This window comes from Canis lupus, chromosome X, assembly GCF_003254725.2.
Source record: "Canis lupus dingo isolate Sandy chromosome X, ASM325472v2, whole genome shotgun sequence".
Classification (NCBI taxonomy): Eukaryota; Metazoa; Chordata; class Mammalia; order Carnivora; family Canidae; genus Canis; species Canis lupus.
In genome coordinates, this window is record NC_064281.1 from 76,258,332 (window position 1) to 76,273,400 (window position 15,069).

The window sequence follows — 15,069 nt, forward strand, 5'->3', positions numbered from 1 at the left end:
CCAACCCTAGGCTTCCCTAGTGCACCAGATTCTGGCCACACTGGTCCTTTGTTCCTCATATATCTCAAACTATATGCTGCATCAGAGTCTTACTGTCTAGGATAGTCTTTCTTTTCACTTTTGTCTAACTAATTCCTATTCACCCTTCAGGCTTCACCTTTAATGTCCCTGTCTCAGAAAAGTTTCCTAGACCCCTAACCTGTTAATATCTCCCATGGCACCTTGCTTTTTTTCTTTCATGACTCTTATCATAATTTGTAATTACATATTTATTTCTGTGTTTATAGTCTTCCCTCCTGCCAGATTGTACGTTCCCTGTGGGCAGGTACTGATGATTGTGAACCCAGAATCTTGCTCCGTGCCCCAAACCTAGTCAGTACTCAATGAAAGATATGTTGAACAAATGGATATAACCTGTATGTATTGAGCTGGTTGCTGAAGCAGGAGAGAACGGAGCAGGGTTTTCCCCAAAGAAAAAACCTCACGTGATCAAATTCTGGCTCCTGGCCCGGTTTTCAGAAGGAAGGCAAGAAGCCAGCCCTGTCTTCACTTGACTAAAGGAAGTGAAGGAGGATCGAATAATTTGTTAGAAGTCCCCGGCAGATTCAAATGTCTTCTAATCCATCACCCATCACCTGCACTTGAGCTCAAAGGCAGCAGCCAATCCTCTCTCCATTAGTAGTTTATCACTATTTGGTTTATGACACTGGAAAAAGTCTTGCTGATTAGAGGCCCTCAACCACAGGCTGGTACCCAGATAGAACAAGATGACCTTTAAGCTCCTAATTCTGGCAGTCTTCGATTTATTGCCTTAACCAACTCCAGTAGATAGTATATAGATACCAACTCAGTCAATTTACATTTAATAAGTGGTAAAAATGGAACTGAGCAGAATGGACTTCTGTAGCAAGTTGTCATGACTACAGGCGTCTCCCAGGAGTGTAAGGGCTCTGGTCTGGACTTGATGTGATCTCTGATTTGGCAAATTAAACCAGCTACTAGTCTTGTCTGCATGCCAGGTTCAATAGGCTGAGTCCTAGCAGAGAACTAAAAACATCAACAGAACCAGACACTAAGTTATTAAGATCTGGGAAACAGGCTATAGCCACCTTGGAAGTAAGTAATATTTCTGCCAGGAGTAGAGTTGTTAAAACTGAGTTCACTTATTCCTCCTGTAGGACTTCCCAAAAGGTACCCTGACATATGTTTTTTGGAAAAACTTGTGTGTTGGTTGAATTTTTGTAAATGAAATCATGCTGCACCTGGGGACTTGCTATTTATTTAAAGGAAACTAAAGCAAAGCCTCCTGTTAAAACATATTTTGTAATTTGAATTATGTAGTCTATATTTATTTATTTCTTAGAGTAAGGTTAAATATTTTTTTTCCCTCTTTGTCAGGTGAATTGTCCGATCTGGAAAAATCTAACACCTAGAGACACTAAGAGTCCCTGACTTGCCCGGCTTATTTTACCAGTTTCCATTATCTGGCCCATGATGAATGCCTTGGTCAAGCACCATCCTCCTGGGTCCTGGAGCTTTTTAATTTTTTTTAGCTGGCACAGCTCCCAGGGAAGGGGAGGGAGACTTTTCAAAATTCAAACCAAGAGAATGTTGTTGGAGATGTGAATCATCCTGTTTCCCAGCAGGTGAGAATTTGGGATCCAGTCTTAGGGAAAACCATGGAACATTTTTCTTATGATCTGAAATAGTGTAAAACCTTCATAAAAGTTGCAATAGTACAGGGATCCCTGGGTGGCGCAGCAGTTTGGCGCCTGCCTTTGGCCCAGGGCGCGATCCTGGAGACCCGGGATCGAATCCCACGTCGGGCTCCCGGTGCCTGGAGCCTGCTTCTCCCTCTGCCTATGTCTCTGCCTCTCTCTCTCTCTCTCTCTCTCTCTCTCTCTGTGACTATCATAAATAAATAAAAACTAAAAAAAAAAAGTTGCAATAGTACAAAGTACTCTAATGTTAGACTCTTTGTCTAGGTTCTCCAATTATTGACATTTTATGACTTGCTGTATCATCCTTTTATATATATCTGTATCTCTTTCAAAGTCTGCATGATAGATCTTATTTTTTTAACCATTCAAAACTTAAGATGCAGCCATTATGCCCCATTACTCCTAAACATACTAGTGTACATTTACTAAAGACAGTGCTGTTCTTCTGTGTAACCATCCAAATCAGGAAATTAACATTGATAAGATACTACCATCTGGCCCTGGCCCTTCCAGGCATATTTCTTATCTGGCCCCAAAACCCAACCCAGGATCACATGTTACATTTAGTTACACTCTTGTTTCTTTTACTCTGGAACAGTTCCTCAGTCTTTCCTGGTCTTTTGTGACCTAGACATTTTTGAAGAGTATAGACCAATTATTTGGTAGAGTATCTCTCATTTCAGATCCATGTAGTGTTGCCTTGTGAAGAGATTCCAGGTTATACATTTTCAAGGGGAATGCCTCAGGAGTGGTGTTTTGTCCTTCTCAGTGCCTCACATCAGGAGCCACATGGCTCAGGGCCTGCTGAAGGCAGTATGCACCAGCAAAAAACAAACAATTGTAAAAATTTCAGCCTGTTGTTAAACCAACGGTGGTTTGAAATTGGTCTTTGTGGAAGCTTTTTTATAATTTTTGTGTGTGTGTGTGTGTAGGCTCTAAGTAACATGTGGAGCTCAGACTCACAATTCTGAGATCAAGAGTATCATGCTCTACCAACTGAGCTAGCTAGGCAGATGAGTTATCAGGGGAGTTTTTACACTACAGAAATCAGCAAATATTACAAATCAGTAGTGCCCCCCCTCCACTGCCTGTGCCATTCCAGCCAGTTGTTAAACATTTATCAGCATACCAATGTATGCAATATCAATCTGGCCCATTATGATGATGTTCACATTAATTACTTTGTCAAGGAAATGTCTGCCAGGATTTGGAAATGTAAAATTCTCCACTTTGTGACTAATAAATATTTAATGAGGAAACACTTTAAAAAAAAAAGAAAATGTTTATATGTATATATGTATATATATGTATTATATATGTATATATGTATTGTATATATGTATATATATGTGTTATATATATTATATATAATATAGGACTATTAGCCATAAAAAAGAATGAGATCTTGCCATTTGCAATGACATGTTGGAACCAGAGAGTTTTATGACAAGTTTTATTCCATTCATATAAAATAAATGAGCGTAGCAGAAAAAAGAGAGAGAGAGGCAAACAAAGAAACAGATTCTTAATTATAGACAACAAACTGATAGTTACCAGATGGGAGGGATGAGGAGATGGGTTAAATAGGTGATGGGGATTAAAGAATGCATTTGTTATGATGAGCAATGGAAGTTGTATGGAAGTGCTGAATCACTAAAATTGGACACCTAAAGACAGTATTACAGTGTATGTTAACTTAGTGGAATTTAGATAAAGAAATTTTAAAAGACACATTTAAAAGAAATCTACATGCCAGTGTCTTGGATATACATACATCAAAAGTCCTCAACAAAATACTAGCAAAACAAATCCATAAATACTTGAAAAAATTATTCACCACCATCAGGTAGGATTTATTCCTGGCATACAATGATGCTACAATATTTGCAAATAAACCAACATGATAAATCACATTAACAGGAGAAAAAGTAAAAACTATATCATCTTTTCATGGGGTAACTGGGTGATGGGCATTAAGGACGGCACTTGATGTAATAAGCCCTGCGTGCTATTTTTAAAGAGTTATTTATTTGAGAGAAAGTGCAAGGAGGGGCAGAAGAAGAGGGGAGAGAGAGAAACTTTAGCAGACGCCATGCTGGGCACAAAGCCCAAGACAGGGCTCAATCTCATTACCCTGAGATCATGACCTGAGCCAAAATCAAGAGTTGGATGCTTAATCAACTGTGTCACCCAGAGGCGCCAAGCACTGGGAGTTATATGCAGGTGACAAAACAATAAACTCTACCTCTGAAACTAATAATACACTGTTAAATAATTGATTTTAAATCTAAAAAATCATATCTTTTCAATGGATGTAGAAAAAGCATTTGAGAAAGTATAACATCCATTCATGATAAAAACTCTCAAAAAAGTATGTTTGGTGGGAACATATCTCAACATAATAAAGGCCATATACAAAAAAATCCATAGCTACATCATATTCAATAGTGAAAAACTCAGAGCTTTCCCCTAAGATCAGGAACAAGGCAAGGATGTCCACTCTCACTACTTTAATTCAATGTAGTACTGGAAGTCCTAGCCATAGCAATCAGACAACAAAAAGAAATAAAGGGCATCCAAATTGGTTAGGAAGAAATAAAACTTTCACTATCTGCAGATGGCATAATACTATATAAGGAAAACCCTAAAGACTCCACCAAAAAACTCCTAGAACTGATAAGTGAATTTAGAAAAGTTGCAGGATACAAAATCAGTATACAGAAATCTGTTCCATTTCCTTACTCTAATAATGAAGTAGCAGAAATAAATTAGGAAACAATCCCATTTACAACTGTACCAAAAATAATAAAATGGCTAGTAATAGATTTTAAAAGGGAATTGAAAGACCTGTACTTTGAAAACATAAAACACTGATAAAAGAAATTGAACATGATACAAACACATAGACATTCCATGCTCATAGGTTGGAAGAAAAAGTATTGTTAAAAATGTTCATACTTCCCAAAGCAATCTACACATTTACTGCAATCCGTATCAAAATATCAACAGCATTTTTTTTCATAGAACTAGAGCAAATAATCCTAAAATTTGTATGAAACCACACAGTACCCCAAATAGTCAAAGCAATCTTGGAAAACAAGAATAAAAATGGAGGTATCATAATTCCAGATTTCAAGATATACTAAAATCTATAGTAATCAGAACAGTATGGTATTGGAACAAAAATAGACACATAGATCAATGGATCAGAATAGAAAGTCCAGAAATAATCCTCCACTTTTATGGTCAATTAATCTATGACAAAGAAGGCAAGAATATGCAATGGGAAAGAGGCAATCTCTTCAACAAATGCTGCTGTGATAACTGAACAGCCATATGCAAAAGAATGAAACTGGACCACTTTCTTACACCATACACAAAAATAAACGCAAAGTGGATTAAAGACCTAAAAGTGAGACTTAAAATTCCTAAAAGAAAACATGGGTAGTGATCTTTTTGACATCAGCCACAGAAATATTTTTCTTAATATTTCTCTTTCGGCCAGGGAAACAAACACAAAGTTAAACTATTGGAACTGTAACAAAATTAAACGCTTTTGTACAATGAAGAAAACCACCAATAATACAAAAAGACAACTTACCTAATTAGAGAAAATATTTGCAAATAATGAATCTGATAAGGGGTTAATACCCAAAATATATAAAGAACTTATACAACTCAACATCCAACAAATTAATAATCCAATTAAATAATGTGCAGAATATATGAATAGACATTTCTCCAAAGAAGACATCCAGATGGCCAACAAACACATGAAAAGATACTCAACATGCCTGATCATTAGGGAAATGGAAATCAAAGCCACAATGAGTATCACTTCACATCTGTGAGAATGGCTAAAATCAAAATACACAAGAAACAGCAAGTGTTTACAAGGATGTGGGGAAAAAAACATCTGTGTACTGTCGTGAGAATGCAAACCGTGCACAGTGGTGCGGTTACTGTGGAAGACAGTATGGAGGTCCCTCAAAAAAATAAAAAATAAAATTTCCATATTACCCAGTAATTCCACCACTGGGTATTTACTCGAAGAGTATGAAAGCACTAATTCAAAAAGATATATGCACCTCTATGTTTATTGCAGCATTATTTACAATAGCCAAATTATGGAAGCAATTCAAGTGTCCATAGATGAATGGATAAAGATGATGTGGTGTGTATATACGCAATGAAATACTACTCAGTAATAAAAAAGAATGAAATATTGCCATTTGCAACAACATGAATGGATCTAGAGGGTATAATGCCATGTGAAACTAGTCAAAGAAAGACAAATATATGATTTCACTAATGTATGGAATTTAAGAAGCCAAAAAAAAGAGCAAAGGAAAAAATAGAAACAAACCAAGATAAAAAATCTTTTTTTTTTTTTTTTAAACAGACTTAACTATAGAGAACAAACTGATGGTTACCATAGGGGAGGTAGGTGAGGGGATGGGTGAAATAGATGAAGAAGATTAAGATTAAGATTACACTTTCCATGATGAGCACTTATTAATATATAGAATTGGTGTATTAGTATATTGTACACCTGAAACTAACATGACACTGTATGTTAACCATACTGGAATTATTTTTTTTTAAAGCTCTTAAATATAGAGGACAAACTAGTAGTTTCCAGAGAGTAGGTGGGTGGGAGGGATGAGTGAAATAGTTGAGGGGAATTAAGAGTACTTATCATGCACTGAGTAATATACAGAATATTTGAATCACTGATTATACACCTGAAACTAATATAACACTGCATGTTAATTTTTATGGACTTTACAAATAAATGATAAATAAATATGCAAGCTATTTCCAATGTTTTGAACTAATTCAAATACTCTCAAGTCCTGTCAAATACAAGTTATTATACTTTGTTGGCCTCTTTCTCTATAGCCAAAATGTCTTAATTTTACTTGCCAGTGAGGGTCCTAGGTCCTACATGTAAAGATTGGAAGGGGAAAAAAGACAACAAAAATAATAATCCAAAAGAGGAATAGTTGAAGGATAAAAAAGGAAAAATACAAGGTTTCAGGAGACTTCCATGCTTCTTAAAGACACTTAAGCCATAGGCAGTCTATTCCTTTAATCTAACTGCTATCAAGCACTACCCAAAGATGTGTTGATAGAATTTTAGACCTACCAGGAGAGTGGTCATCTAAACAGAAGCTCCTGTTTTCCTGGCTCTTCCCTGGTGTTTTAGGCTTATGAGCCCCACCCTCTGCTTCACTGGGATCATTTTGGAGCACAGTTTCCTCAATCTTGGGCATCCTAATGTTATCTGGAATTGGGGAGACAAGAAGAGGTAAGCTGCTGGTAGTATAATATCTAGCTCTGACCCACGAATGAGGAGGAGGAGGGTTTTTTTTTTTTTTTTTTTTTTTTTTTATTGGTGTTCAATTTACTAACATACAGAATAACACCCAGTGCCCGTCACCCATTCACTCCCACCCCCTGCCCTCCTCCCCTTCTACCACCCCTAGTTCGTTTCCCAGAGTTAGCAGTCTTTATGTTCTGTCTCCCTTTCTGATATTTCCCACACATTTCTTCTCCCTTCCCTTATTTTCCCTTTCACTATTATTTATATTCCCCAAATGAATGAGAACATATAATGTTTGTCCTTCTCCAATTGACTTACTTCACTCAGCATAATACCCTCCAGTTCCATCCACGTTGAAGCAAATGGTGGGTATTTGTCATTTCTAATAGCTGAGTAATATTCCATTGTATACATAAACCACATCTTCTTTATCCATTCATCTTTCGTTGGACACCGAGGCTCCTTCCACAGTTTGGCTATCGTGGCCATTGCTGCTAGAAACATCGGGGTGCAGGTGTCCCGGCGTTTCATTGCATTTGTATCTTTGGGGTAAATCCCCAACAGTGCAATTGCTGGGTCGTAGGGCAGGTATATTTTTAACTGTTTGAGGAACCTCCACACAGTTTTCCAGAGTGGCTGCACCAGTTCACATTCCCACCAACAGTGTAAGAGGGTTCCCTTTTCTCCACATCCTCTCCAACATTTGTTGTTTCCTGCCTTGTTAATTTTTCCCATTCTCACTGGTGTGAGGTGGTATCTCATTGTGGTTTTGATTTGTATTTCCCTGATGGCAAGTGATGCAGAGCATTTTCTCATGTGCATGTTGGCCATGTCTATGTCTTCTTCTGTGAGATTTCTGTTCATGTCTTTTGCCCATTTCATGATTGGATTGTTTGTTTCTTTGGTGTTGAGTTTAATAAGTTCTTTATAGATCTTGGAAACTAGCCCTTTATCTGATATGTCATTTGCAAATATCTTCTCCCATTCTGTAGGTTGTCTTTGAGTTTTGTTGACTGTATCCTTTGCTGTGCAAAAGCTTCTTATCTTGATGAAGTCCCAATAGTTCATTTTTGCTTTTGTTTCTTTTGCCTTCGTGGATGTATCTTGCAAGAAGTTACTATGGCCGAGTTCAAAAAGGGTGTTGCCTGTGTTCTTCTCTAGGATTTGGATGGAATCTTGTCTCACATTTAGATCTTTCATCCATTTTGAGTTTATCTTTGTGTATGGTGAAAGAGAGTGGTCTAGTTTCATTCTTCTGCATGTGGATGTCCAATTTTCCCAGCACCATTTATTGAAGAGACTGTCTTTCTTCCAATGGATAGTCTTTCCTCCTTTATCGAATATTAGTTGCCCATAAAGTTCAGGGTCCACTTCTGGATTCTCTATTCTGTTCCACTGATCTATATGTCTGTTTTTGTGCCAGTACCACACTGTCTTGATGACCACAGCTTTGTAGTACAACCTGAAATCTGGCATTGTGATGCCCCCAGATATGGTTTTCTTTTTTAAAATTGCCCTGGCTATTCGGGGTCTTTTCTGATTCCACACAAATCTTAAAATAATTTGTTCTAACTCTCTGAAGAAAGTCCATGGTATTTTGATAGGGATTGCATTAAACGTGTATATTGCCCTGGGTAACATTGACATTTTCACAATATTGATTCTGCCAATCCATGAGCATGGAATATTTTTCCATCTCTTTGTGTCTTCCTCAATTTCTTTCAGAAGTGTTCTATAGTTTTGAGGGTATAGATCCTTTACCTCTTTGGTTAGGTTTATTCCTAGGTATCTTATGCTTTTGGGTGCAATTGTAAATGGGATTGACTCCTTAATTTCTCTTTCTTCAGTCTCATTGTTAGTGTATAGAAATGCCACTGACTTCTGGGCATTGATTTTGTATCCTGCCACGCTACCGAATTGCTGTATGAGTTCTAGCAATCTTGGGGTGGAGACTTTTGGGTTTTCTATGTAGAGTATCATGTCATCGGCGAAGAGGGAGAGTTTGACTTCTTCTTTGCCAATTTGAATGCCTTTAATGTCTTTTTGTTGTCTGATTGCTGAGGCTAGGACTTCCAGTACTATGTTGAATAGCAGTGGTGAGAGTGGACATCCCTGTCTTGTTCCTGATCTTAGGGGAAAGGCTCCCAGTGCTTCCCCATTGAGAATGATATTTGCTGTGGGCTTTTCATAGATGGCTTTTAAGATGTCAAGGAATGTTCCCTCTATCCCTACACTCTGAAGAGTTTTGATCAGGAATGGATGCTGTATTTTGTCAAATGCTTTCTCTGCATCCAATGAGAGGATCATATGGTTCTTGGTTTTTCTCTTGCTGATATGATGAATCACATTGATTGTTTTACGGGTGTTGAACCAGCCTTGTGTCCCAGGGATAAATCCTACTTGGTCATGGTGAATAATTTTCTTAATGTACTGTTGGATCCTATTGGCCAGTATCTTGTTGAGAATTTTTGCATCCATGTTCATCAGGGATATTGGTCTGTAATTCTCCTTTTTGGCGGGGGTCTTTGTCTGGCTTTGGAATTAAGGTGATGCTGGCTTCATAGAACGAATTTGGAAGTACTCCATCTCTTTCTATCTTTCCAAACAGCTTTAGGAGAATAGGTATGATTTCTTCTTTAAACGTTTTATAAAATTCTCCTGGGAAGCCATCTGGCCCTGGACTCTTGTGTCTTGGGAGGTTTTTGATGACTGCTTCAATTTCCTCCCTGGTTATTGGCCTGTTCAGGTTTTCTATTTCTTCCTGTTCCAGTTTTGGTAGTTTGTGGCTTTCCAGGAATGCGTCCATTTCTTCTAGATTGCCTAATTTATTGGCGTATAGCTGTTCATAATAGGTTTTTAAAATCGTTTGTATTTCCTTGGTGTTGGTAGTGATCTCTCCTTTCTCATTCATGATTTTATTAATTTGAGTCTTCTCTCTCTTCTTTTTAATAAGGCTGGCTAATGGTTTATCTATCTTATTAATTCTTTCAAAGAACCAACTCCTGGTTCTGTTGATCTGTTCCACAGTTCTTCTGGTCTCGATTTCGTTGAGTTCTGCTCGAATCTTTATTAGCTCCCTTCTTCTCTTGGGTGTAGGATCTATTTGCTGTTTTTTCTCTAGCTCCTTTATGTGTAAGGTTAGCTTTTGTATTTGAGTTCTTTCCAGTTTTTGAATGGATGCTTGTATTGCGATGTATTTCCCCCTTAGGACTGCTTTTGCTGCATCCCAAAGATTTTGAACGGTTGTATCTTCATTCTCATTAGTTTCCATGAATCTTTTTAATTCTTCCTTAATTTCCTGGTTGACCCTTTTATCTTTTAGCAGGATGGTCCTTAACCTCCATGTGTTTGAGGTCCTTCCAAACTTCTTGTTGTGATTTAGTTCTAATTTCAAGGCATTATGGTCCGAGAATATGCAGGGGACAATCCCAATCTTTTGGTATCGGTTCAGACCCGATTTGTGACCCAATATGTGGTCTATTCTGGAGAAAGTTCCATGTGCGCTTGAGAAGAATGTGTATTCAGTTGAGTTTGGATGTAAAGTTCTGTAGATATCTGTGAAATCCATCTGGTCCAGTGTATCATTTAAAGCTCTCGTTTCTTTGGAGATGTTTTGCTTAGAAGACCTATCGAGTATAGAAAGAGCTAGATTGAAGTCACCAAGTATAAGTGTATTATTATCTAAGTATTTCTTCACTTTGGTTAATAATCGATTTATATATTTGGCAGCTCCCACATTTGGAGCATATATATTGAGGATTGTTAAGTCCTCTTGTTGAATAGATCCTTTAAGTATGATATAGTGTCCCTCTTCATCTCTCACTACAGTCTTTGGGGTAAATTTTAGTTTATCTGATATAAGGATGGCTACCCCTGCTTTCTTTTGAGGACCATTCGAATGGTAAATGGTTCTCCAACCTTTTATTTTCAGGCTGTAGGTGTCCTTCTGTCTAAAATGAGTCTCTTGTAGACAGCAAATAGATGGGTCCTGCTTTTTTATCCAGTCTGAAACCCTGCGCCTTTTGATGGGGTCATTAAGCCCGTTCACATTCAGAGTTACTATTGAGAGATATGAGTTTAGTGTCATCATGATATCTATTCAGTCTTTGTTTTTGTGGACTGTTCCACTGAACTTCTTCTTAAAGGGGAATTTTAAGAGGCTCCCTTAAAATTTCTTGCAGAGCTGGTTTGGAGGTCACATATTCTTTTAGTTGCTGCCTGTCTTGGAAGCTCTTTATCTCTCCTTCCATTTTGAATGAGAGCCTTGCTGGATAAAGTATTCTTGGTTGCATGTTCTTTTCATTTAGGACCCTGAATATATCCTGCCAGCCCTTTCTGGCCTGCCAGGTCTCTGTGGAGAGGTCTGCTGTTACCCTAATACTCCTCCCCATAAAAGTCAGGGATTTCTTGTCTCTTGCTGCTTTAAGGATCTTCTCCTTATCTTTGGAATTTGCAAGTTTCACAATTAAATGTCGAGGTGTTGAACGGTTTTTATTGATTTTAGGGGGGGATCTCTCTATTTCCTGGATCTGAATGCCTGTTTCCCTTCCCAGATTAGGAAAGTTTTCAGCTAGAATTTGTTCAAATACATATTCTGGCCCTCTGTCCCTTTCGGCGCCCTCGGGAACCCCAATTAAACGTAGGTTTTTCTTCCTCAGGCTGTCGTTTATTTCCCTTAATCTATCTTCATGGTCTTTTAATTGTTTGTCTCTTTTTTCCTCAGTTTCCCTCTTTGCTGTCAACTTGTCTTCTAGGTCACTCACTCGTTCTTCCACCTCGTTAACCCTCGTCGTTAGGACTTCTAGTTTGGATTGCATCTCATTCAATTGGTTTTTAATTTCTGCCTGATTAGCTCTAAATTCTGCAGTCATGAAGTCTCTTGAGTCCTTTATACTTTTTTCTAGAGCCACCAGTAGCTGTATAATAGTGCTTCTGAATTGGCTTTCTGACATTGAATTGTAATCCAGATTTTGTAACTCTGTGGGAGAGAGGACTGTTTCTGATTCTTTCTTTTGAGGTGAGGTTTTCCTTCTAGTCATTTTGCTCAGTGCAGAGTGGCCAAAAGCAAGTTGTATTGGGAAAAAGAGAAAAAGAGAGGAGAGAAAGAAGGAAAGAAAAGAGAAAGAGAAAAAAAAAAGGGAAGAAAAAGAAAAAACGAAAAAAAAAAAAAAAAAGGAAGAAAAAGAGAAAGAAAAAGAAAGGAGAAAAAAAGGGGGTGGGGGAAGGAAACAAATCAAAAAGCAAAACAAAACAAAAACAAAAACAAACAAACAAAAAAAAGAACCACCAGGGAGTATCTTCTGATTCTGTGTTCTTTAAGTCCCTTGGCTTCTCCTGGAAGTTGTCAGTCTAGCTGGTGTTCTGGGGGAGGGGCCTGTTGTGCTGATTTTCAGGTGTTAGCAGTTGGGGGAGCTGCTGTGCCCCTGCCTGGTGCAGGTCTCAGTGGGGGTTGTTTACCCCGTGAGGCCGCAGGAGGAACAGCCCCAGTGGCGGGGCAGCTCTGGAAACCTGGATTCAGCCCCCGCAGTAACTCCAGAGCTCTCTGTCTGCAGGGCCTGGAGGCTCCGGGGCGGGGCCGCTGATGTGCTCAGCTGGGGCAGGAGCGTCCTCGCTGTCCTGGGCCCTCCCGGCCTCTGCCTGTCCCGGGGGGAGGCCGGGTCCTGGGCTGTGTCCCGGCGCCCTGTGCTCCGGGGCCTGCGCTGTTGGATTCGCGCTCCCGGGCCGCGCAGCCCCCTCCGCGGAGCTGCCGCCCAAGCCCCTCCGAGCTGCTCCTGGAACCGCGCAGCCCCCTCCGCACGGAGCCTCTTCCTCTGCTCGAGCCCGGCCGAGCTGCTCCCGGGGCCGCGCAGCCCCCTCCGCGGAGCTGCCGCCCGAGCCCCTCTGAGCTGCTCCTGGAACCGCGCAGGCCCCTCCGCACGGAGCCTCTTCTTCTGCCCGAGCCCCTCCGAGCTGCTCCCGGGGCCGCGCAGCCCCCTCCGCGGAGCCGCCGCCCGAGCCCCTTCAGCTGCTCCGGGTCCCGCCGGGTCCCGCCGTGCGCGCTGCAGCCCTTAGGGAGCTCGGCGCACTCTCCCGGGGCGCAGTTGCTCTGTTAGTGTCCCCGGGAGCCCGAGGAGATCCTCGCCCTCCTGGGTCTTGCTCCAACTCCCCGCGAGCCCCTTTCCGCCCGGGAAGGTCGGTGCAGCTCCTGCTCCTCCGGGACGGGGCTCTCCTGTCCTGGGGACACTCGCCCCGGCCTCAGCCCGGCTCCTCGCGGGGCCCCTCCCCCTTGGAGGCCTTTGTTCCTTTATTTCTTTTTCCCCGTCTTCCTACCTTGTTAGAAGCGCGAACTCTTCTCACTGTAGCATTCCAGCTGGTCTCTCTTTAAATCTCAGGCCGAATTCATAGATTTTCAGGATAATTTGAAGGTTTTCTAGGTAGTTTGGTGGAGACAGGTGATTTGGAGACCCTACTCTTCCGCCATCTTGCTCCTCCCCCTCCGAGGAGGAGGGTTCTTCAGCTGCCACTGTGTGCCTTGATGACAAAATCTGCTCCCAGTTAAGGAGGTTAGAAACAAGGGCTTCATGGGCCTCTTACAGCAATAGCTAAAGTCCTCAAATAGCCTTGGGGGAAGGTGAACTAGAGATTAGTGGGGGTTGCCTTTCCATAAACCAAAGCAGTTAGGGGCAGGGCAAGCAGAAGAGGAAATCAAGGCTCAGACAATGACTTGCACAGGAATGGCGGGGTTAGGAAAGGAAACTTCCTCAACTCTGGCCATCTTTAATTAATCCAAGAATGACCCCCTTTCCTCCTTAACTTTCACCCCAGACCCGCCTTTGACTATGAAGAGAATAGCGGTTGGACTCATGCAGCAAGAGACTCTCTTAGCCTTGGGGACCCTGGCCCCTCACCTCCCGCCAGTCCTTGACCCACTGCCCCACTGCCCCACTGCATCTGCTAGTAAAGCCCTTCTGTCTCATCAGTCTGGTTCTGGAGCATACCATGGTAGACAGGGCAGGAGGGGAGATCAGCACTAAGGGACTGGGTGGCACCATGGAGATGATGAGACCTACTTGGAGAGCACCCCTACCAATGATGCCAGGTAGAAGAGTCCAAAACCTAAAAACAAAGGGTGGCCAGTCTCTCAGGTAGCAATACGGGTTTTGTGTCAAGGGTACCATGGGAACCAATAGAGCAGGAAAGGCAAACCTGGAAGCACCACTGGTGATAGAGATGGGAGCTGGAGATTCCTCATGCAGAGGCTTCAGGCTCATATCCTTCTTCCAAGGCTTGAAATGAATTTTCTCAAGTCCTGTTCCTTCCCCACAGGTAAGGTACTGTCCAAAACTATTACACTCTTTCCCCCAGGAAATAAAAATTAAATTACCATTTAGAAAGGAAAAGGAGCATTAGTTTTTGTTTCACCTCATGATGTTCATGTAGCCTTAGAAATAAAGAACCAACGGGGTTACAGAATTCCAGAATTCTGTTCTGATGTTTTTTCTTTCCTTTATGTCTTCTACACAATGTGAAGTAAACATATAAGCTGTTAAACTCTTATTTTACAAATATAGAAACAAAGAATTATTTTAAAGGGCCAATTATAGAAGATGTGTGGTGAGGGGGCAAAACCCTATGTTTGAGACAGAGCCTAGGTTTTGGTTTTATGCTTCTAACTGAATTTCTGGCAGTTTTTCATTATAATTCAATTATGAGCCTTGGAGATCATCTAGGACCTGAGGATGTTGGAAGAGATGACTCTAAGAGCCCTCATGTTGCTTACTCTTTACTCCTAGTTTATTCTTTCACTCTACTGGCCATTTTCCACAGTGATGTGTGGAACCCTGCATTGGCCCCTTTCTAAATTTTAGAAAAATACATACATATTTTTAAAAAGTACACTACACTACAATATCCCATCGCACTCTTTTATCCTGACTTAATTTTTTAAAATATTTATTTATTCATGAGAGACCAAGAGAGAGAGAGACACACACAGGCAGAGGGGAGAAGCAGGCTCCATGCAGGAAGCCTGATGTGGGATTC

At 40.7% G+C, this 15,069-nt stretch overlaps 1 protein-coding gene across 1 annotated transcript in view; it reads right to left on the bottom strand.

The window, feature by feature from the left end:
* Positions 1-13,938, bottom strand: part of LOC112649534 (T-complex protein 11 X-linked protein 2-like) — a 44,621-nt gene extending 30,683 nt beyond the window's left edge. Inside the window, 2 exon segments of the mRNA XM_049107301.1 lie at positions 6,871-7,008; positions 13,357-13,938. Of these exon segments, the coding sequence (XP_048963258.1) occupies positions 6,871-6,997 (127 nt within the window). The 5' untranslated portion in view covers positions 6,998-7,008; positions 13,357-13,938.
* Between the last annotated feature and the right edge of the window lie 1,131 nt (positions 13,939-15,069).